Source organism: Pelecanus crispus, chromosome 17 (genome assembly GCF_030463565.1).
Source record: "Pelecanus crispus isolate bPelCri1 chromosome 17, bPelCri1.pri, whole genome shotgun sequence".
Taxonomy (NCBI): Eukaryota; Metazoa; Chordata; class Aves; order Pelecaniformes; family Pelecanidae; genus Pelecanus; species Pelecanus crispus.
The window spans coordinates 239293-262791 of NC_134659.1; the positions used below are offsets into that span (position 1 = coordinate 239293).

At 36.5% G+C, this 23499-nt stretch overlaps 1 protein-coding gene across 1 annotated transcript; it reads right to left on the bottom strand.

Moving 5' to 3' along the window:
* Window positions 1-144: 144 nt before the first annotated feature.
* SYCP1 (synaptonemal complex protein 1) lies at window positions 145-23355 on the bottom strand (the record flags this gene model as incomplete). The annotated part of the gene is given in 29 exon segments (XM_075722536.1): window positions 145-288; window positions 374-460; window positions 824-967; window positions 1938-2118; window positions 3973-4046; window positions 4835-4897; window positions 5574-5636; window positions 5951-6013; window positions 6502-6580; window positions 7246-7316; window positions 7561-7675; window positions 8188-8287; window positions 9218-9323; window positions 10419-10480; window positions 11665-11732; window positions 12654-12708; window positions 12711-12813; window positions 12951-13045; window positions 14253-14361; window positions 15356-15429; window positions 16633-16702; window positions 17848-17906; window positions 19226-19299; window positions 19497-19564; window positions 20400-20564; window positions 21903-21949; window positions 22121-22205; window positions 23240-23295; window positions 23298-23355. Coding segments are annotated over 29 exon segments (2538 nt in total), but the record flags the coding sequence as incomplete, so codon positions are not given.
* Between the last annotated feature and the right edge of the window lie 144 nt (window positions 23356-23499).

Below are 23499 nucleotides of genomic sequence, written 5' to 3' on the forward strand. Positions count from 1 at the left end.
AAAGTTTATGTGTATAAAGGCAATGAAAGTACTATTAAACATACTGAGTATGACAGAAAAATGCAACAATGTACTAACTCTGAAAGAATAATACTGTGGTTGTAGTAATCAAATAATGCTAGGGCACTAGTCATTTTTTTCATTTTAAGTAAAGAGCTTTTCAGCTTCTTTAATTTTTCTTTTCCTGTCCATTTTAGAAACTGCAGTCCATCCAGCCTCTCGCATTTTTCTCATGGTTGTAAGTTTCAGTGCAGAGCCTGGAGATTTCCCATTTGATATAGTTGGTTTCTAAGAAGAAAAATAAAGCCATCCATTAGTTTCTATAGCCAATTTGATTATCTGTTTGTTTTGATCTGAAGAAAAGCTAAGGTACCTTTTTTGGTGTCATGGCATATAATTGTGAAGCTCGAGGATAATCTTTGTACAATTTTTTAAACATTTCTTCCTCTGAGATGATGCTCTTAAATTAAAAATAAAAAAGTTACTTAATCACACTATATTAAAAAAATGTATTTTCTTTCCCCCTAGGAATTTTAGAGTATGGAAAAAAAAAAGTTAAGCAGTTACTATGAAGCCTCAACAAGTCAATAAAAACAAGGTAAAAAATCATTATAAAAGTTACTATATATTTTTGTATAGTGGTACTGTTTGTCATAGTCTAATTACGTACATATGAATACAATTCCAGAAAGAACCAATGAAATAAAAATACACACACAAATACTGTCTTGGATACAGAACGCCACATGCTTTATGTACATTCTTAGATATAGCAGTATGCATAAAGAACTGTTAAGTACACTATCTGTTCTCTGATTTTTACCAGGAGGTCACTGTGTTCAGAGCTATCTGACTGAGCATCCAGCCGGAGAAGCACTTTTTGCTTTTTCCTCGTGCACTGTTCTGAACGCAGATTTGTGCTTTCACTTTGCAGTTTATGTATTGGAGGAGTCTTTATAATATATGTCTGGGAAAGAAAAAGATGGCATTAAAAAGTACACTTTCAGTGGTAATTATAGAATCTAAAACCAAACTCATAACCCCGTTTACAAACTGAATATCCAGGAAGACACTAGAGAGATGCTGTGGAACAATTATCTTTCTATCCAGAATGTGAAGCAAAGACACAAACAAAGGAAAAAAAAAAATTCCTTTTTTTGTTGCCAAACAAGGAGAATGAACAGGAAGCTGTGGAAGAACTGCATTTTATGGCACACTATCTAACTTCATGCTTATCTGCAGAAATTCAGGTTATTCTGAACTGTAGTCACTACATGCAGACTATAACCAACATTTTAAAAAACCACAAATAAAACTGCAGGAAAAAGCTTTCAGAAAGACATTGATAGTGATATCAAGAACAAGATTGGGTTTACTTAAATAGTTCTTTCACTAGAAGTTAAACTTCTCAGAAATATTGCAATGGAACAATGCAATCCTTTTTTAGAAAGGGTAACACAAAAATGGTAGTTGTTTCTATTGTTAAGATGGAAACATCCCGTGAGCTTCTGACAGGGTAGAATCATAGGTTTTACAGTTATGACGAAGCAGTCAGGAATACTTTGATAATTTTTACAGCTACACAAGCTATTTTCTGTTCCATAGAGAAAAATGTGCCTTTACAAACAGACAACGCTCTTTTAAGACCACGTACAAGAATTCCAGAGACATTATTAAATTCACGGTCCCTCTAGGACAGGATTCGTTACTGATCAATGGTAACAGACAAATTGAGTAACTGAGCAAGAAAAATGACACACGTGGGAGCCCTTACATAAACTGCTTTCTAATATCACTGTGGAATACTTTTTTTTTGTGGCTATCTACCTTTTAAATCCCTGCTTATCACAACAAAAAATAAGTAAGCATCTAGAGAGAAGTAGGAAATACAGTCGGAAAAATAGAACAGGAACAATTCACTATTATGAGTTACAAACCTTTAACGATGGACTACCCAAGGGATTTTTTTCAGATATTGAAGGAAGCATTTTTTTCTTTTCCATCATGTTGACTTTTATAGGAATATCATTTGGAGACATTTTATTTTTTACATTAATAGATACATAGTCCAGATCTAAATGAGGTTTAGGAGTCTCAGAAAAATGAGTTTGTATTTTTCTAAAACTAAAAAATGTTTCAATTAAAAGCATTTCAATGTCTTTTGTTGAGTGTACATAATTTATCATGGAACTTCAACTTTTCTTGTGTTTAAATGGTATTTCTTCTACTTAATTTTGTTCCCATTGCCTCTTGTTCTTTCACTAGATACCACTGAGGAAGTCTCACTCCATCTCCTTTACTCCCTCCCATAAGGTATTTATACACTGATAATACGCCCCTGAGCTTTCTCCTCTTGAGGCTCAACTATCCCAGCTCTCTCAGTCCCTCTTTTCTGTCAGATGCCCCCATCCCTTCATGATCTTCATGGCCTTTTGCTGCAGGATACCCTTGCCTGTCTTGTACTGGGCAGCCCAGAACTGGAAATAACCCTCTAAATGTGGTCTCACCGGTGCTGAGTATAGGAAAAGGATCAGCTCCCTCGACCTGCTGGCAACGTTCTTCCTCATGCAGTCTCAGATGCTGAGCACATTTCTGGCTTGTGCTCAACTTGCTGTTCACCAGAACCCCAGAGCTTTTCTGGCAAACCTGCTTTCAAGCCTGTCAGCCCCTAACCTGTACCAGTTCTAAAAGTTATTGCTTCCCCAGTGCAGGACTTCACATTTCCCTCTGTTAAACCTCATGGGATTCCTGTTCACCTGTGTCTCCAGCCTGTCCAGATCCCTCTGAAAGACAGCACAGCCACCTGCTGCATCAACCATTTCTCCCAATTCTGTACCATCTGCAAACTTACTGAGGCTGCACCCTGTCCCATCATCTACGTCGCTAATGAAGATGTTAAAACAGCATTGGACCCAGAATTGACCCCGTACATCACCAGCAACTGGCCTCCAGCTGGACTTTGTGCCACGCTAATTGCAATCCCTTAAGCCCAGCAGTTCAGCCAGTTTTACATCTCCTTTACTGTCCAATCACCTATCAGTTTGCCTATAAGGATGTTACGAGAGACAGTGTTGAAGCCTTACTAAGCCTGAGATAAACAACATCCAGCATTCTCCCCTCCTCTGCCAAGTCAGTCATCTCATCATAGAAGGCAATCAGGTCGGTCAGGCACAATTGCCCCTTCATATAAATCTATGCTGACTACTCCCAGTCACCTTCTTGTCCTTCATATGTTTGGAAATGGTTTCCAGGATTATTTGTTCCATCACCTTTCCAGGGATGGAGGTGAGGCTCACTAGCCTACATTTCCACCAGATCCTCCTTCTTGCCCTTCTTGAAGGTAGCAGGGACATTTGCTTTCAAGTCCTCAGGAACCTCTGCCAGTTCCCATGACCTTTTGAAGATAATCGAGAGTGGCTTTGCAATGATACTGGCCACCTACCTCAGCCCTTATGGGTGTATCCCATCAGATCCCATAGACTTATGTATGTCCAGGTTGTTTAAAAATTCCCTAACCTGATCCTCCTCTGCCAAGGGTAAGTCTTCCTTCTTCCAGACTTTTCAGGTCCCATTAAGTACCACAGCCTCTTCCTCTGTCATCAGAACTCCTGCCACATTTGGCAGCAGGTCCTGTAGAAGCATTTCTTGTTGCCCTTCCCTTCTCTTGTCAGTTTTACCTCCATATTGGCTTTGGCTTTCCTGACATCATCCCTGCAAGCTTGGACAGCTCTTCATAGGGTTTCAATTTCTCCCTGCTTCCCTCATACTTACCAATTAAGGAGTAATGCAAAACATTCACTACCACCAGAAATGAGACATAATGTCTTCAGAGACCATCAAGCTCTTGAAATTGGACAGCGTGTGAGAGGAAGACCTAGAGTCAAAAGTGCACTTCACAGCTGTCATTATTATAGTGCATAAGACCAGGCCAAGCATGTCACCCATACTGCTACATTTAATAAAAAAAATACCTTCTCTTCAATTTCTGCTTTAAGTTGTTCCTTAAGAGATGACAGTTCGCTTTTCAAACATGACAGCTCACTTTCCTAAAAACAATTAGATAAAGGATAGGGTTAACTATGCTTAACCTGGAAAAAAGAAAACAGTCCAAAGGAGACAGTAATTAATAGGGATATTCATTATAAAAAAAAGAAAATTCCATTTGTTCCATAGAGCTAACTTATCCATAAAGTTAGCATGCCAGGAGGTATCTACAATGCATTTTCAGAATGATTCAATCACTAGAATAACAGATGATCAAAGAAGCAGTTACCAAATTAAAAAAAAATTTGAGTCACACCACCTTCTATTAAAAATCTAACTGAAAAAAGCTCCGAAGAAATATGCTGTGAAGGCAAATGTCAGAAAAATACTGCATTTCAAGCAGATGCTGTAGAACTACACTTTTGTGAAAGTCTTGAGGAGATGGTGGCTCTCGGAACATTTCTCAAAGCTAAGCTTTGCAGAAAGGAAAAAGAAAAAAAAAAAACAAACCTAAAAGCAATGCAATTCTGGACTTGAAGGTTTTTTTTTTAGTTTTTTTTTAAAAAGAGCTGAAGTACTACAAAGAAACAGGTACTTGACCAGAACTGTTCAAGGTAAGAACTTAAAACACTTGTGAGAACAGGGGGGTGAGGGGTGGAATCCAACTATTTAATACAAAAGTTTCTTATTCAGACAGCGAGGCTAGAACATGGCGCACTACCAGGAAAAGTAGACAGAAAAGCATAGCTACTCCAATTTATTTTTAGAAACATCTGGGGTTTTTTTAATGCACATAATAAAATCTGTAAGAAAATAACAGTATCTTGTACATGAAGTTATTTAAATGAACATTCCCTTCAAAAATACTTGTTTTCTTGCTTTCTGCAGTAATTTTCTTTTTCAGCACCTTATTCTGTTAAAATAAAGTAAACCAAATACCATACTTTAATAAGTTAATAGAATTATGTAATGATTTAACTGCATCGAGTAGGTCAGATTCTTCAAAATTCCAGCCCTCAGCAAGCAAGTAACTCTCTTTTTGTTGTGCAGTTCAGGTTCCACATCAATTCTTCAAACAAAAGAGTGCTCAGCTACTTAAATAATACTGTTATTTCACGACCTTATGAAAGACTCCTCAAGGGCAACAACAGAGAATAACAAAAGAGGGTGCAGAATGGGAAGAAAAACCAAGATGCTGCTGACAGAAAATGTGCAGATATCACAAGTTATGTATTTTTACAGTACAGTTATTAACAATTTGTCCTAATGCACAATTCGTTTCTACTACTGGTAACTGAGATAGGTCATTATTTCAAGTATATCAATGATACCATGTACTAAATGAAAATAGTAAAAGTTTATTAAAGATATTGTTTCTGTAATTGCATTTTTCAAGAGTAAGGATAATTTTACAAAACGAGTAATTCCAAAGGTGACTCCTTAATTTCCTCAGTTAGGACAAGAAAGGAAATGTTACAAATTACATAGATACATCTAAAGATATCACAACAGACAAAAACTGTTGAAAAGTAAGTTAGCACAAAATACCATGTTTTTGTGACTGTACATACATACAGAACTGTACATACCTCCTGTTGCAACTCTTCAATGCATTTGGTTTTATTTTCCACCTGTTTCTTTAAATTATTCAACTAAAAGAGATATTTCAAACATTTATTAATAAAGTCCTAAAAATGACTCACTGTGTTAGAGATTACTGTCAATGTTCTTAAACAAGCATTTTAGTCCGATTAATTCCAATGGGACTGAAACACATGCTAACGGGTTAGTGATTGGAGTTTTAACCATAAAGTACTACAAGAATTTTGCTAGCCCCATATCATCAACATTAATAGCAGTGAACCAGTTCCTCAGTGGCAACAGAGTTTAGAAAGAAGGAAAAAAAACTTCGCAATTTAAAAACTAATCTTGTATTTAGTTCTCTACAGTCCATGAATTTTCATACCTTATTTTCTAGAATCCTCAACTGCTTTTCCTTCCTTGAAATTTCATTTTCAATACTCTTAGCCTGGAATTATAATTGTAAATCTTTGACTTTTACAATAAACTTTTGAAATCCATTATGATGTTAAAAAAACAGGTGTACTTTGAAACTACAGTAAGAAAGTAAAAATATTTGAACATATTTAAAATAAAACTCATATTACGTATTGCAAGCTAATCCATACCCCATCCATCACTAAGTGGGTATACGGAAATAAAAAAAAGGGCGTTCTGTTTGCCTGAAATATAACAAATCTGGACTTTTAAGCCTCCGTGTAAAGAGTAAACATCCCAGTGAAGGTCCTCATCTTTTAAAATAAAAGGGCTCAGCATGTGTATGTATGTTGTCTCAACTGGTAGCAGCACTGAAAGAAGAAAGCCTCTGTAAAAGATTACATCCCTAGGTAGAGCTTTGCAGGGGGGAAAAAAAAAAAAAAAAGAAGTTTTACATTTAGATTTTGTCCTACAGGTTATGTTACGTATTTTCATGATAAAACACATGATATGGCATACATTTTCTTCTCTTTCATCCAGTTTACTTTTAATCTCTTCACCTTTCTTTGCCATCTCCTTCAGAGACTCCAGTTCATTTCTAAATGCCAAATTAACAAGCATTAGTAAATATTTACTTAACTTCTTTTCACTACTGCTAAATAAATCCATACTTTATTTTCTGAAAAGAGTTGCTAATATTGATAAGAACTTCATAAGCTGTTCAATGAAAATGTTCTTAAGATAATGTAAAGTGTCTGTCTGGTAAGTTAATGTCTGACCTGTACATACTTTTTGTAAACATGGAAAGATGTTCCCCTTACCTGAGCAAATATATTCTAATCTGTAGTATCATAATGCATCTATGAAACATGGAAGGCTGCCTGTCTATTGGGTTGGTGGTACAGAGACTACTTCAGAGAGTAACATTTAACCAGTTTCACCTTTTCATATTTAATCCATAACTTTTAACTTCTATTTTCATTTCCTTCACATCTAAGATGTTAATGCAGAACAGGATAGCTATATGTAATACAAAGCTATGGCAAAAATTGTTCCTGTAGCAATAGGTATCACTAATTTGTAGAAACTTCTACATGGCTAACATCAATACTAAATAGTTTCTGTTTAGCTATATAGCCTAAAAAAAACATTAACTGAAAAATCACAGAAAGCAGCATATGAACACAACATTTAGACTAACTCTGAAGGAATCAAGTCTACTTCCTTTAATAATACTGTACACTAATATTTGGCTTTACTTGCCTTAGCTGGCCATTTACTTCTTCCAGCTTTTCAACTAACTGTTTTGTATTTTCTTCTTTTTTTCTAATACCCTAAATAAAGACCCATGTAAGTAAAATGAATAAAATTCAAAGTGACATCTTAAAAAATTCAAAGACATCTTAAGCAGTATCTTGACCTGCCTTATTCAGAAGGGTAACTGCACTTCCCTTGCATTTTAAACACAAAAAGTAGTTCATATACTCTATAGAACCATGTCACATTGTAGTTTCCCATATGATTTATATTTTAAATTGAATGTTGTCCTTTAAAAACAGCTGGAAGCTTACAACTTGCCTCATGACTTTCTTGCAGTTTGAGTTCTGTAGCCATATCACTTTTCTCTTGTGCTATTTGTTCTTTTTCTAATAAAAGCTTGTTGATATACACTGTTTGTTGTTCATTCTTTAGCCTAATTTAAAGCAAATGGTCAAGAGAAATAAGAACAAGTATTTTGAAATTTCCTTTTAAGTTACATTTATCCGTTATAAAATGTTAGTTCACGCTGAAAAAAGTCCAGGCCTGTATCTACAAATTTAAGCTTTGCAGCAAAGTTACAGTGATGCAAAAAAAGTGACAGAAGAAGGAAAGAAAATGAGAGTCAACTTTTATATAAATATAATGATTGTTGAAGACGATGTAGTTCAATATCCAGCTCACAGCAGGGTTAACAATGAATTCAGAAACTTTCTCTTCATATTAGCCCAACTAAGTCACAGAGATATCAAACAATAACATACATATAAATACAGAAAATGCAATTTATAAATATACTAGTATATAACAGATGTCATACATAGATGTGTGCATAGGTTCAAAATTTTCATTAGAAAACAATCATAGATAATTTCATTGTATATTAGAGTAACTTCTAGGTAACACAAAAAAATTGAACTAATACTGTATTTTCAAAAATGATCATACGCCTCTCGTTCAAGATCTGTATTCAGTGTCATAAGCTGTTTTAAATAATTTCGTTCCTTTTCAGCTGTACTGGTCAGTTGTACTTTCAAGTCATGGATTTCTTTCTGCAGAAGAAAAAGAAAGTGTTTTGAGTATACATATGTAAATTACAAGTCATGAAAGCTATCAGAAATGAACTGACAACACAAAGCTTTAAGATGAAACAAAACTACATACATGCCATAAATTAGCCAGACTGTGTCTTTACATCTCTCTGTTGTGATGTGGAAGTAGTGTGAGATACTGAACTCCGATACGAATGCTAAATGTGTAAGTCAAACTAACTAGTCTGCAAAATTACTGACAAAATTAGCTTTCCTTGGACATTATTTTAAATAAAGACATTTGCTTCAGATATCATAAACTTTTGCATTCACCTAAATAAAACAAATTAAAAAAAAAACACCACAGAATTCCAGTACTATGTGATACAATAAGCACATATTTTAGATGCATCCCAAACCACAAAGCAAAACTCTTCTGTCAGAAATTTGCTGCCATTACAAGATAAGGCAAGCCCTGTAATGTAATGTAGTGTAGTTTATAATATATAAATGCTTTGAATACTGTTTCCTCCAAATAAGTGGCGATACCCTGATACCACAGGCACTGGCAGGCAGTTGACTGGGGCAAGGGGAAGGAGGGAGAGAGGGATTTGTTTTTAAGCACAGCACATAATGAACTTCTGGAATTTCTTATCACAGAAGGTTATGGAGGCAAATAGTATGAGGAGGTTCAAAAACACGAGACACGTGAACAAGTCCATAAACTGATAGCAAAGGCAACGGACAGGGATGTGTCCTCAAACATCCTTAATACAGCTGCTGTCGGAACGTAAGGGGAACGGACCACAGATAACAGCCAGGCTCCTCTACTACATAGGATCTTCTGCTGTCATTGGCACCAGTAGAGCAGTGCATTGGCTGGAGCATTGAACTATGTGATAAGTTTTTATATACAAGCGATAACGTGAAAAACGTGTTACTATCACCCTTTCTGATTTGGAGAGCATTTTTCATTTCTTTTTCTCTCTCCTGCAAATTTTCTACAGTAGCCTCAAGATCCTTCTTCTTCACTAGAAGTGCTTCAACTTTTCCCTGTTTAAGAACATAATGAAACTCACTTTAGAAATCAATGCACAGTATATAAGGAACAAACATACATGGTAAAATGCAAACCTCATTTCACACTATCCTACTTCAGCTGATACAGTTTCTTGTTAGACTTGTAAATACAAGATCATATCTAAAATAATCCTGTATTAAAAGCATACTTCATATAGCTTAGACTTCTGAAACAGAAAATGGGCCTGTGTCACAGTTCAGTAGGGCTCACTGAGATCAGACCTAATTACCTCAGGAAACTTCCCTATCAGTAAGAAAAGAAAACCCAGTATAATGGGAATACATGGAACAGGGCATTATAACCCAAAAGACCTTTCTGCAGGGTCTTAAATGTCTTCTCTGAAAAGGGACATGCACCAACACACTATGCAATGCCTTCTAGATACTGAACGCTGCAGTATGGAGGACACCTCACCGGAAATAACACCCCACAAACAGCAAAATAACCACAACAGATTTGTGAAGTAATAAACCTGTGAAATTGCTTATTAGTTTCCTCATTTTGTCACACGTAACCTTTTCACAAATTCCACTGCCTCTTCTGGGTGGTGTCAGAAGCTTGGTTATCCTTTAAACACCACAATGAGGTAAGCCTTTACAATCCTTAGTTTTTAGAAGATTATTATGAAGAAAGCCAGCCACTCGAGGAATTCTCTTTGCTGTCAAAAATTACTTGATCCCTCAGCCTTAAATGTCATATGTTCATCACAAAAAAAAAGTATTTTTCCGAAAGGTTCAGAATGAGGAAAGGGTACTAGACATAACTAAAAATAGGATATCTTTATGTCCAGAGGGAGTGGCATTTGAATAGGTGTGAATGAAGAAGAAAATGACCAGAAATGTTGTCAAGGAAAACCAAAACAAAGCAGAACAAAACAAGAACAACAATGGAAAGAATCAAGTCCTTCAAAGAAAACACTGAAATCCTCTAAAAGACAGGTAGAAAGTCTAGTAGCAACATTAAGGCAGATTAGACAGTGTTTATATACGGCATTTAAGATATTTAAAAAGCAAGAGAGACTTCATATGAAAAGTAAATGCCATGAGACTAATACAATGAATATTTACCAGTGTTTCTGACAGCTCTTCAAGTTGCATTTCTTTCTCACATTTTAGTTTAGTCATCTCTTCTACAGCACATGTAATGTAAAATTAATTGAATAGAAATAATTTTACACATTTAGCAGGCAGTCTAAAGCATTTATCCCTCTGCAGTACCAAATTTTCAAAACTTGTTGGATTAAGTTCAGAAATTGTAACGCTAATTATAACCTATATTATGACTTAATCTAAACGTAGAGTTGAAAAAATGATTCAGAAAGACATTAGCAAATACGTATCTGAAGATAAACTAATTATTTGTCTTAAATAAAAATCAGAGCCTATTATGTTTTCCACAATCATGGCTTCAAATAAACCATGGACTGTAAGAATGTTTACAAAGGAGTAACCTCCAAGTATTGATGCATCTGCATTTTTCCAGAAAAAAAATCTGGACTGCTGAAGATATTCACATGGATATGCTGAAAAAGGAAACCACTTACTCGTAACTTCAAAATGTTTTCTATGTGCACATTCACATTGCTGGTATTTTTTGCAAGTACTGGATAGCAAACTCATTTGTGCTCTGCAATTCTCACAGGTCACGTCTCACCTTGTTCTAGACAAGCATTAGCAGTTAACTTTTGAATGCTTATCTTTAAGTGCCCTCAACACATGCAAGGACATCAGACTCTATTTCTCATCTATCATATCAGGACTAGAGACATATGCTGCACACTGGGAAAACAGTGCTAAAGATAGACATCTTACTCCGGGGGCTAAGGAGCGCATACCTAGAAATCACAGGATATCAAAGCAATATTTAAAGCTAACCACTGTCAGTGTGATTCTACATCCAACATGGAGAGAGTGGTCTGCAGGAAAACTTAATGCAAGTGTTTTGTCTCTGCTACAAGCTACAGAAGTCATTCCTGGAACCTTCTGTTCAGCAGTCTAACACTACCTCTCAAACAGCTCTGCAGTGCTATCACTCGTAACTGGAAGAGAAACCGAAATGACTTCCAGGAGAATCCATGCATGTATGGTCTTACTATTGGAGGGCTGCACAGCACTGCTGTTTCACTGTTGCCAGCTACAATGACTACCAAAGAAAGGGGAGTCAGGTGAGTAAACAAAAATTTAAGCATTCCTGACAGGTACAGGGTACTGCAAAACCATTTTTCCAAGCAATAGGGACAGTCTATTTTCAAAAAACAGCAGAAAATATTTTTATTAGTATCTAGCTCATTTTCTTTCTTTCTACAAATCTTACCCAGTTCAGCAGACTTATTTTTGAGCTCCAAGGTAAGTAGCTTTGACTCATCTTCATATTTCTCCAATCTAAGAAAATGGCAATTAAAAAAATATGTAGTACAAAGCACTGCACTTGAAACTCAAAGGACAGTAAGACAAAGTCTTACCACAAACACTGTAAGAACGTTTGCCTTTCAACAGGCAGGTGATACATCTGCCTGCAACATGAATCAAATTTCACTTTTACAACTTTGGAACAGCAGACACAAAAGTAAACCAATATATACATACATAAACCTGTATTTCTTAGAAATAGAATTATGAAAGTTGGGGAGAGGGGAGAAAAATTTGCTTTCTTATAGACCAATATCAACCAGCACAACTGAAAAAAATTACACTAAATTCTCTGCATTTAGACTAGTGTGTCAAAAAAACCAAATTTCTGCTTCATATCCTTTTGTTCTTGGATTTGTCATAAACTGCAACTACTTAGAAGACACCTTAATGCCACACACCCAAAATCATCATTTCTTGAAAAACTCAGGTGCGATAATGTATTGAAATACATCTTTACTGCTCTTTTCTCATTTTTAGAAAGGTTGAATTTTGTTGCTATCAGGTTCTTTGACAAATACGTAATTTTTAAAACTACAGAAAACCTGAAATACATTAACAATAGGCATCGGCATTAAACAGTATTGTTATCGCATACAGAATAATATCTTCCTCACTAAAAGTTCCATTATAAAGAACGGTCAAGTACTAAATGCGATTACTGCTCTCTTAGTTAAAAGCTGCAACCACACAAAATCAAACAGTATAACCGTCTTCAAGTGCTAATAATTTAAATCATCAGACAGGTGAAGGACTTTAAAAAAGTTGTTAGTGATTACAAAAAAATGTAATTACACCAGATCACATATGAATTTTAGGTTTTATTTCCAGTAGCTCAGTAATCTAATATTTTACCTACAAGATAATTCTTTGAATTTAAACTGTTTAATTTACCTATTTTGCTCTTTTTGCAGCAAGCTTTTCAAATTGGCAACAGAAGTCTCAAAGCTTTAGTTTTTTTACATTCTTCCACCTGTGCTTCTTTTTCTTCAGTGACCTGAATTAATGCTTTCACTGCAGTCTGCAATTCGGTTTCTAAGTTTTTTTGCGTAACCTACCAAAAAATTATGTAATTTCTAAACAAGTTTTGCAACAAACAGATACAATTGTTCCACATCTAAAGTATCAGTAATTATATATGCAATTACTCATCTAATCTATTTATACTGGAAAATTATAAGCACGCTGTACCTCTGTTTTTTGCAATGAAACTTTGGCCTCTTCCAGTTCTGCCCTCAAGTGTTCTTGATTGATCTGGGATTCTTTCAAGATTTCTCCTTCATGTCCTAAGAAAAAAGATATATGCTTACATATAAGAAAAACAGCATATTTACTAAAAAATGCTTGCATTTCTATTTTACAGATAAATACATTCCTACAACTTAATCAAGTTACATAATATATTCATGTCATTGTTAAGGAAAAAGCCTCCAAGATGATTATTCAGCTTATTAAGTAACAGTAACCAAAATGTAAAATTACATATTTATAAAATTTAACAAAATGCAGCCACTTATATGTATCTGGCATAAAAATGATACTAAAACCTTCCTCCTGACTCCCCAGGGAAGGGGAGGGTGAAATATTGCCTCAGTTCTAAAGAACAAAGGTACTTGCATCATACAGTATAAATCTTTTGTAATATAAATAGCTTAAAAATACTGAAAATGAAGTCCTGAAAAGTTTCCTCAATAGCACCTAACTGTAAGTTTGCAAGACTCAAGCAAAGTATTTTCCCCTTGCAATCTTCAAAAGCTCTCACTGCTTGAGTCACGTCTAAAAAAGAACCCTTCAAAAATAGTTATATTTCCAATCCCAATCAATCCTTTGCCTATTTGCAAATAAGATTCCATCTAAAAGCTGTAACATTTTGGGGGTTATTTGGCAAAGAGGTGAAAATATGTCTTGTTGAACACAGAACAAGGCTACTATCTATAGACTACTGAACAAATATTATACTTTGAAAACGCTTCACTAACTTGATTTGAAACATCTCAATCCAGCAACCAGGAAAAACACTTTTATCTATTATCATCCTATGTTTACTATACAAGTCCAACTGAAACAGGAAAAATCTCCAGAACAGGGGCAGGGTTATACAGCGTCCTGGTAAAACTTAGTTCTGTTACAGAAAAGGAATGACAGGGTATATGGCACCTTACAGTAGTATAACATGTTCACATTAGAGTTTATTGAAGAGTAAAAGAAAAATCCCTTGCAATGAAGCTGTCATGTCAATACAAAACCAAGGTGTAGCCTAAGCCTAAAGAGAAAACCTCTGTTATTTTATAAAATAAGGGCCTGGATTTTATACATACGCAGATCACACTACCAGTCCTGATCCCACATCAGCAGCTTCTGTTCCAAACGAAAATACAGCCTGCAAGGCCCCAAAATTTTGCTGCTGACTAGTAACAGGGTAAAATTATCATGATACTGTTTCCTATATGTCTATAACCAATTACATTTTAACACAGCAGAGAGAACTCTTACTTTTTGCTTCTACTAAGTTGGTGATAATATTTTTGGATTCCTGCAGCTGAGTTTTGATGTCTCTTATGATATCATCTTTTTCATCACTCTGTATGGTAAGAACTGAAATCTAACAAAATTAAAATAATATCAAGACGAAGTCTAGAAAAAAGGACAGATTCTCATTTTCATTTGTGCACTGTGTATGATTAGCATACATACTGCTGTCATTCAAGTTAAGTAAGGTGGTCGGTCTTAGCCAAATATTGATCAAGTCATATTATTCTGGATGAAAAAGCTCTTCAGTTCAAAATGAAAACATGAATTCCAACAGAGTAACAATACTGGAACATGACTAAACTTAACAGAATCTGACTTAAATGCAGCTCCAACTGTTATTGTTGTCCTTTTTACTGAGGCCCAGAAACACTCCTCGCCCCTTTGCAATGTCACATCCATCCTCAGAAAAACCCAACCGCTCACGACCTTCCCAGATACAGACGGATGCTCTGCTTCTCAGGGTCCTGCTTACAAACTAAAAACTCTTATCACAATTAATTTCTTCAACTTAATCAGTCTTCCATCATGGCTACCTCATCACCACCACAAAAAAACTACTCTAATCTCAGATTCCTAAATTCTCTTACCAGCCTGGGGTCTGATATGCATTATAATCCTTCCTCCCACCCTCCTTCTTACCAGATACGAACTATACCTTTCTTTACCATGAGTCACGACTGCTTTACTAATTTTATGCTTCTGCACAAACCACTGTTATAAGGGCTAATGTACGTACAGAGAACAGAAAGAGTACTCAGTGTTTACATGGTGCTTTTAAATCATGTCACTAAGATGTCCCTTATTATGATACAGCAGCCTAATTCACATTTTATTCCAAATAAATAACACAGAAGGAACATGCCATCAAAAGGTCATTTGCAATATTAATTTCCATCCTTCCAAAATACAAATATTTTACAAACAACCAAGCACTTTTAAAGAAATTATTTTCATTTGATGCATCAGTAAAACACAAAAGCAAAACAGAGTTCAAATATTAAAGAAACTGCAAGATTTATTTCAAAAATCAAGCTGTACATACTAGATTGTAAAACTGAGCAAACCTGCTTTTCTTTCATACTGACTTCCAGTTTGCATTCTTTTTCAAACTTGTCCACTTTTTCTGCTTCTTCCTTTACTTTTGAGATATAGTAATATCCATAGTTAATATACCAGCTAAGATATACTCAAAGTTAAATACCATGTCCAGTTTAAGACTGCTTATAATTGTACAGCTGTACAATTTGTTTCCTAATGAGTAATTGTTGAGGTCATGTTTAAAATTATTTTCTAAACAGGCAAATTAATTTTTGCGCCAGCTTTCTACAGAATTAGTCCATTATTCCATGTATTACTTAATAGTTTGTTGTAAGAAACTAACAGAAATGCACATGTAAAAATGAAACGGGCACACAGTAGCATAAATAAAGCAAATATTCAATTAATTTCTGTAGCTATACACTAGTGCATTATCATGTAAATAAACCGACTACATAAAATAAGTAGTGATCTCTAGACTGTACTTCACAGACAAAACTTAGACTTTGAGTAACTGAAAAATGAAGTTCTAAATCTGACCCAGTGGAAAAACAGTAACAGGGTCCAGGCATCTAATAGCAGGCAGCATGAATAAAAGAGGGTCCATGCTGTCAGAGAGTTAAGAGTTCCCCATTCTAGCATTTCGTATCTGTCCTGGTTTCAGCTGGGATAGAGTTAGCTCATTTTCTTCCGAGCAGCTGGCACAGTGCTGTGTGTTTTGGATTTAGTATGAGAATAATGTTGACAACACACCGATGTTTTAGTTATTGCTAAGTAGTGTTTATACTAGTCAAGGACTTTTCAGCTTCCCATGCTCTGCCAGGGGCACAAGAAGCTGGGAGGGGACACAGCCGGGAGAGCTGCCCCAAACTGCCCCAAAGGCTGTTCCATACCATACGGCGTCACGGGCAGTATAGAAACTGGGGGGAGTGGGCTGTGGGGCAGCGATCGCTGCTTGGGGACGGGCTGGGCATCGGTCAGCGGGTGGTGAGCAACTGCGTTGTGCATCACTTGCTTTGTATATTCTTTTATCATTTTATTATTATTATTTTCTGTTCCTCTGCTATCCTATTAAACTGCCTTTATCTCAACCCACGGGTTTTACTTCCCCCCCCCCCCCCCCCGCCCCGATTCTCTGACCCATCCCACTGGGCTGGATGGTGAACAAGCAGCCGTGCGGTGCTTAGTTGCCAACGGTTTAAACAATGACAGCATCTTTCTGGCCTGAAACTGCATGCAATAAAATCTATGAAGTACAAAATTGTTAAGCCTGCAGCACAAGCACAATAAACAGAATTCTCACATTTGAAACACATTTCCAATCTGGTGTTCTCTGCTTGCACACGAAGCTCTTCAAATGCCGTTATCATTCTCTAAAAATAAAATTCAATATATACATTCATATAAACCTAAGTCCTTTCAGTAATGAAGCATTAGGTTTATGGATTATAAACAAACAGTATTACAGGCACATTCATATTTGTAGGAGAAATTTTGTTAACAACAAAATTCAGAGCATAAACATATTTCGAGTTAACAGAATGTTAAATTATTCAAAGTTGGAGGTTTAAGAATTTCTATACTCAAGATCTAAACAAAGATGAAATATTTTTACTGGTGCATGTTTGTAGATCCCTAACACAATGGAGGAGTTGTGCTTTTCTTAGTTGCTACAACAACCTATAATTAATATTTAACCATTATACCATGTACTCTCTTGACTCTGCTTAATATCAAGTTCATCGCTCCCAAACAACGATGCCTCGCATTTCTCTATTATAAGTATACTAGGGTCTTACCTTCCACACTGGAATAATTAATAACAAAAATATGATGAACTAATTTATTTGGCAAGACTGCACTTCTTTCACAAATTAAAAAGGTAAAGATTCTCTTTAAGTCAAGGAATAGTCACACCTTGTACTTCTTATTCCACACAAAATCATCAGTTTTCAGAATGAATTTTGTTCTGTGTCACACTGAAAATTGAAATTAATTTTCTTTGTTCATCTTTATTTTAAATTGCACTTTACATTAAATAAAATTATCTAATAGAATAACCCTAATATACCTGACCCCAAAACCTGCCTGAACACAGCCCTATGTAACCTGCTCTAGTTGACCCTGCTTTTAGCAGCGCAAGTTCTCCAGAGGATGCTTCCAACCTCAGCCATTCTGTGAAATCACCAGATAGGTGAAACAGAACACAAAAAGAAGACTGAAGTTATGGCAGTCACCTAACACTAAGCAGATCATACTTTTCACACAGATCATATGGATCTACATCCCAAACACCGTTGCATTTTATCCAATTAATGTGGCCCATACAATACAAAAACAATTCTTGAAAAGAGACTGAAAAGCTGACTTCCTGCACCACACATGAAGGTTCTAATCACTTTATCAGAGAATGTTCTTTGTACAAATGGTATCTCAACATACGCGCATAACTCAGGTATCTCAACATATCCACGTAACTCGATCACATCTGAGCCTTTTAACAAGCTAGGTCACTTACTTCAACATTGTTATTAAGTTCCACATACAGTTGTCTTGTTTCTTCTCCTTCATGTTTATCTATGAAAGTAAGAACGCACCACAAAGTTTTCCTTTTGAAAAAGAATGCGAGCTGTCAAAGCCATTATGCTTAAACAGCACAATGAATTAAAAAAGGAATTATAGGCTCTTTTCTTATTTAAAAAAATCATTATGAAACAGGGTGCCAAAAGTTATAGAATCTGGAGAAAATGTATATTCCATTGAAACATCAAGAAAGCTCAGCTTTTCAAATTTCCTTCCCAATCTCACTTTTTCTGTGAATAGTGTAATTTTGGATAAATTTTTATAACAATATTTATCAATTTTGACAGTATTATGTCATTGAATATTAATGCATCAAAAATGTTAGTGTTTCAAAACCTGTAATATAAGGTTTAGCACTGACTTTCTTCCCATCAGCAAAGATACCCAAGACCACAGAACTGTCATTATATAATTGTAACAATACTCCATCTTTTTTTTTCATTTTTGTAATTGAGATTATTTTTCCCTAATAAAACAATTATAGAAGAGAACAGTAAGAAACACTGCTATCAAAGAAGTACGGTATATCTATACACAGATGTTTGCAGAAGCAAGGCTAAAAAGAAACAGACACTTCTTAAGCATCCGGGATCAGGTTAGTAAAATTTTAAAGAGTATAATAACAATTCTGAATTTCATCTAGAATAAAATCTCAAGTCCAGAACATATTTTAAAACCTCAAGAATTTAAACTTTGTGAAGTTATCCAGCTGTCTTGGCTTGGCCAATTTAGTGAGAACAATGCAAGTTACTCATAGTGTCTTGGGGTTTGGACATTTTTTTCCCCCAACGAATCTGTAACTGCTCCAAACAGGATAGCGCCAACTCTGGAAATTTGTTTAAGAGAGCTGGGAAAGGTAACTACCGTAGATTCTACTGCCTAAACACAGGCATGAAGGGCCACCTCGTATGTCAATATATTCAAGGTATCTGGATGGGACTGAAAAACGTCAGTGGCCTGACAAGACTTCAGGAGCCCTGCGCTCCTCCGGAGCGGCTCCCAGCGGCTGGCCAGGGCTGCTTACGCTGCCTGAAACCTGTATCGGTGTTCAGACACCTAAACAGCTCCCAGGCTTGTAACCTTTAAGGAAACAATCACAGTGACTTCAGAAAACCTCTGGATTTAGTATTGACAAACATACATGTATCAGACTTACAGCTTCACTTCTAATTTCACTCTGATGCAGAGCCACATACACTTTATCTCAATTGGAGAATGTATTTGGAACAGAATGATAGCTTTTTTCCTTCATGAATTTAGAGAAAGCTAGAAGTACATTTACTTTCATAAATCAAAATTTAAATTCCATTTACATTTGGTGGACTTGTCTGTGAAGCGAGTACAGGTTTCCTTGAGCAGATTACACAGATGCCTTGAAGCACTGTTTCTAGAAGAGGGAAAAAAAAAAACCTTAGTATGTTGTCACAGGAACGCATGGTACTTTGCATATCTAGCTAGTAACAACCTAAATGCCCTGATGACCTGTACAATTTAACAGCTATATGTAACTTCCCATACTAATACAGTTCTCAGCATGAAAAGCTAATTATTTTCACAAAAAATGTATTTGACTGTATTACTTACTCTTTTAAGAGATCTTTATTTTCACATATCTCATCTTCCAGTTTTAAACTTAGTTTTTCATTTTCAAACTAATTTCATAGGGAACAAATACAAAACCACATTGTTATTGAAAAATATACTAGAAATATACTTTCACTTCTCAAATCTCACTTGAAAAAGTAATTTTCTGCATTAGAAGACAGAAATCTGTTTTATCTGATATTACATGCTGAACCATCTTTTGTTACGGTTTGCATGAAAGACAGAATAATAAACAATAATTTACCAGCAACTGAAACACTTACAGGTATGTTATTCATACATACATTCACACACTACATGTGTGCACCCCTTCTCAGAATAACCATTTTCTCAAGGCAAAAGTCAAACAACCAAAGACAACTCAGGTTACCAAAGCCAATGTAAACAAAAACAAAAAGAAGGACCAATAAGTTGTCGGAAATATGTATTTCAGTCCCAAAGCTGTCCATCACTACCAGTGAGATAAGAAACTGAGATAAAGCAGAGCACACTACTTCCTGTATGTGCTGAATACAGAAATATGCATGACCATACTTTACACGTGCCAGGAGGATGAAAGTTTATTCAGTCTTGAACACGTTTCTGCATACCCACAGTATGATGTGCAGGTAAATAATACAAAGATGGAATGCACATTGTTAAAAAGAAGAAAACCATTTTTAAATCCCAAAATGCCACTTTCTCCTTTAATAACAGTAGAACCATAGGTCACTGGTATCTAGCCAAATGCCTTCTTTGAAGTCATCACATTAACAGTTCAAAATTTCTTCAACCTCTGCTATACTCTTTAATATTTAATTAATATGATCAATATTTTCATACTAAATCAGGAAGAACTTTCTCTTTACTTTACATATTCAACGTATATTGTACAATACTGGCCTGCAATTCTTGAACGGCTTTACGCTCTGCTTCAATGATCTTGCTATTTTCTTGCAGTTTTCTTTCTTTCTGCTTTAGTTCTGACTCTACAGTTAGTTTCCACTGCTTGATCTTCTCAGCCTCTTTGTAGAGTTTTGAATACAATTCATTCATTGTTTCTCTACTCTATTAAAACAGGTTCCACAATTTAATCTCAAATGCTATTTAATTAATAATGTTTTAGATAGATACATATTTATCTCTTAGAAATATCGCAAGAGTAATTTTTTTTTCCATAGATGGTGACACAAGCTTATATATTATCAGGAACCAAAGTTTAAATCTTTGTGCATCCACTGTGTATATATCAAGACATTGCAGAACCAGTAAGAGACACAAACACAAGTGAAAAATACCCCACTGTCTTCAGATATAGTGACATTGCTAAATAGATAGCCTTAAAGATATGGGTAACTGCACTCAAGTCAACAGAAGTTTTGCTAGAATTATCGGTAGAGCCAAGATGCCTTCCGTTAGGTTCTTCACACCATCTCCCTCCTCTTATTCTGACAGATACTGCTGAGTTAAGTAAAAACAGCTTCAGAGACCTTGTGCAAGACTACCTGCAATTTGTTTCTGCAGTTAACTCATACACAAAGGAGGAAGAAAAGCCAACCAACCTTGTGCTCTTAGAACATCTTTAGAGTACCGTACAAGCAGTACTTGATCAGTGGTTTAGGCAGGTAAGAGCAGCACAGTAGGCCACAAGGCATTTCTGCAGTTTGTTTTAGGTATGATGTCACCTAACACTATCCTTGTTTTGGCTGCATCATGATATTATTACAGTCCTGACTGTACATTAATAGCTGCTAGGGCTAAAAGAAGTTTAGTCCTCAGGGATATGAAAATCATTACGAGGACTGCAAGACATACGTTCCATTTTGTTGCACCAAACAGCATTTTGTATCTGGGAAGCACAGGAAGCTACTGCGCAAAAAAAAAAAAAAAAAAAAAAAAAAAAGCTTTACTGAGCTATACTAAAGCAGAAAAACATTGGTAAAGATGCTATGAGAAGAATCAAATGCTTGAGGAAACCACTCCACTAAATTCACCGTTTTATAGATAAAATAGAGCCAGACAAGGCAATTGGAATAATCCGCTCTGATTTTCCAAAGAATACTGACTTCAATCCTTCTGCCTTTAAAAAGACTATTCAGAACCAGTTTCACAAAAATATTTAAGTGCCTAAATCTTACTCTGATTAAAACTCCCAGAGTCCCCAAGCACTTTTTAAAACAAACAAACAAACAAACCCCTTAGCATTCACCTTAATAGTTAAATGTTTATCTCCAGGCATGTTCACTGAATCACAAATACCTCCTCTAAGTGATTCAGCTTTAAACAGGCGACAGAAAATTATTATTCCCCTTTGACTACTTCCTTTAGCCCTGAAGTATTGCACTGTTTTGGAACAAATTAAGAGGCCCTAAGAAATTAGACATGCAAAGTTTATACTTAGCTGACCTGTTCATCTACCTCAGAGCAAAGTTTTACTTGCTGTGAAATCGCATCTGAAATATGAAGAGATTTTGATCAATGCGTTTCTACCAAAATAACAGTGTTTTTAACACTGTATTTAACAGTGTTACAGCTATGAAATTGTTGAAGTACTAATGAAAAATGTCAACCATATTACAAAATGTTAAAAGAACGTGCAAGGTAAACGCTTATTTTAGTCTTACCCGAGTCAGTGATTTCACCACGGTCCAGTGTACTCATCATTACAAATGGCAAATTAAAATCATCATCTGGGCATTTGTTAAAACCCTGCACAAATTTAGAAATTAGTTTCTTACGGGTAGATTTTTAAAGGAGGATTATAAAACCCAGAAAAAAGTACAGCTAATGTGAAAATAGAATTTTCCATTAATAAATCAACTACCTAACAATTTTCAAAGCCCAAGGTATTGGTAATGGCTTTGGAGCTCTAACACTTGCTTCTCACTTCACAGTGGGTTTTCGAACTGTTGGTCTTTTGTAGGTTGTTTTACAGACTACACCGTGGCCAAAGGGGAAGCTTTTGATGACAAGAACTTATTAGCCATCGCATGCCTGTACACAGTTGCATGGTAAAGGGCTCGTTAACCAAAATTATTTTTTTTCAAGTCCAGTATTTGACACTTATTTTTTGCTTTATTCCCAAGAGTACTTCTAAAACACATCTGCTTATGTTTTAGCATGAAAATTTCATTTTACAAGGTGTTTTAAAAAAGTCACAGAAATTTGTCTTGTAATTCGTGTAACTCATCTCTCATCAGAATACCACATTTGAATCTTAACATATTTCATAAGAAGCCTCAACATGAAAAAAATATCTTGTCGTATTCGCATAGCTCAGAGTGTAGCACTGTCACCGCGCACTCGACCCGGTGGCACCAGTAAGTCAGAGCCCTAGGGGTGTGCGAGCGGTGCGCTTCCCACCTGCTGTGCTGACCTGCCCACATCGACACGTACTTGTCACTGGCGGCATACAGTCCAAGTACACAGCAGATGCTCGAGAAGATGATTCTATTTGGTTTTGACGGGAAAAAAAGTCTTCGAAAGTAAAACTTAAGATGTCCCCCCCAGCACCCATCCTGACAGCCTGCAGAAAGGCGAGCTCAGCGCGCGCGCCTTGGCGCACCTGCGCGCTTTCCAGGGCGGAGGGCCCGGCCCCCGCCTGGGGACTGCCCGGGCGGGCCGCGCCGCCCGCGGCCCCGTGGCAAGGCCCCTGCCGCCCTTCCGCCGCCCCCGGCCCGCCGCCCGCTACCAGCCGTCGCCTCCAGAGCGACACAAGGCGGGCAGGCGGCAGCACCGTTTACCTGACGCAGCCCTGTTGCCCGAGTGCTCGCCCGGGGTTTGACTGCGGACGCCTGACACCGCTCAGGCGCGGCGGCACCAACAGTTTAAACGGTTTTTCTCTTTCCGTGGCCTCAGAGAAAAGCGCAGGCCTCAGAGCCAACGCCTCGCGACGGGCACGCTAACGCGCCGAGCGCGCCGGCTGCTGAGGGAGAACAAAAAGGCGGGAAGCGAAAGCGCGCGGTCGAGGCGGGAGGGGAGGCGGCGGGAGCGGCGCGCGGGC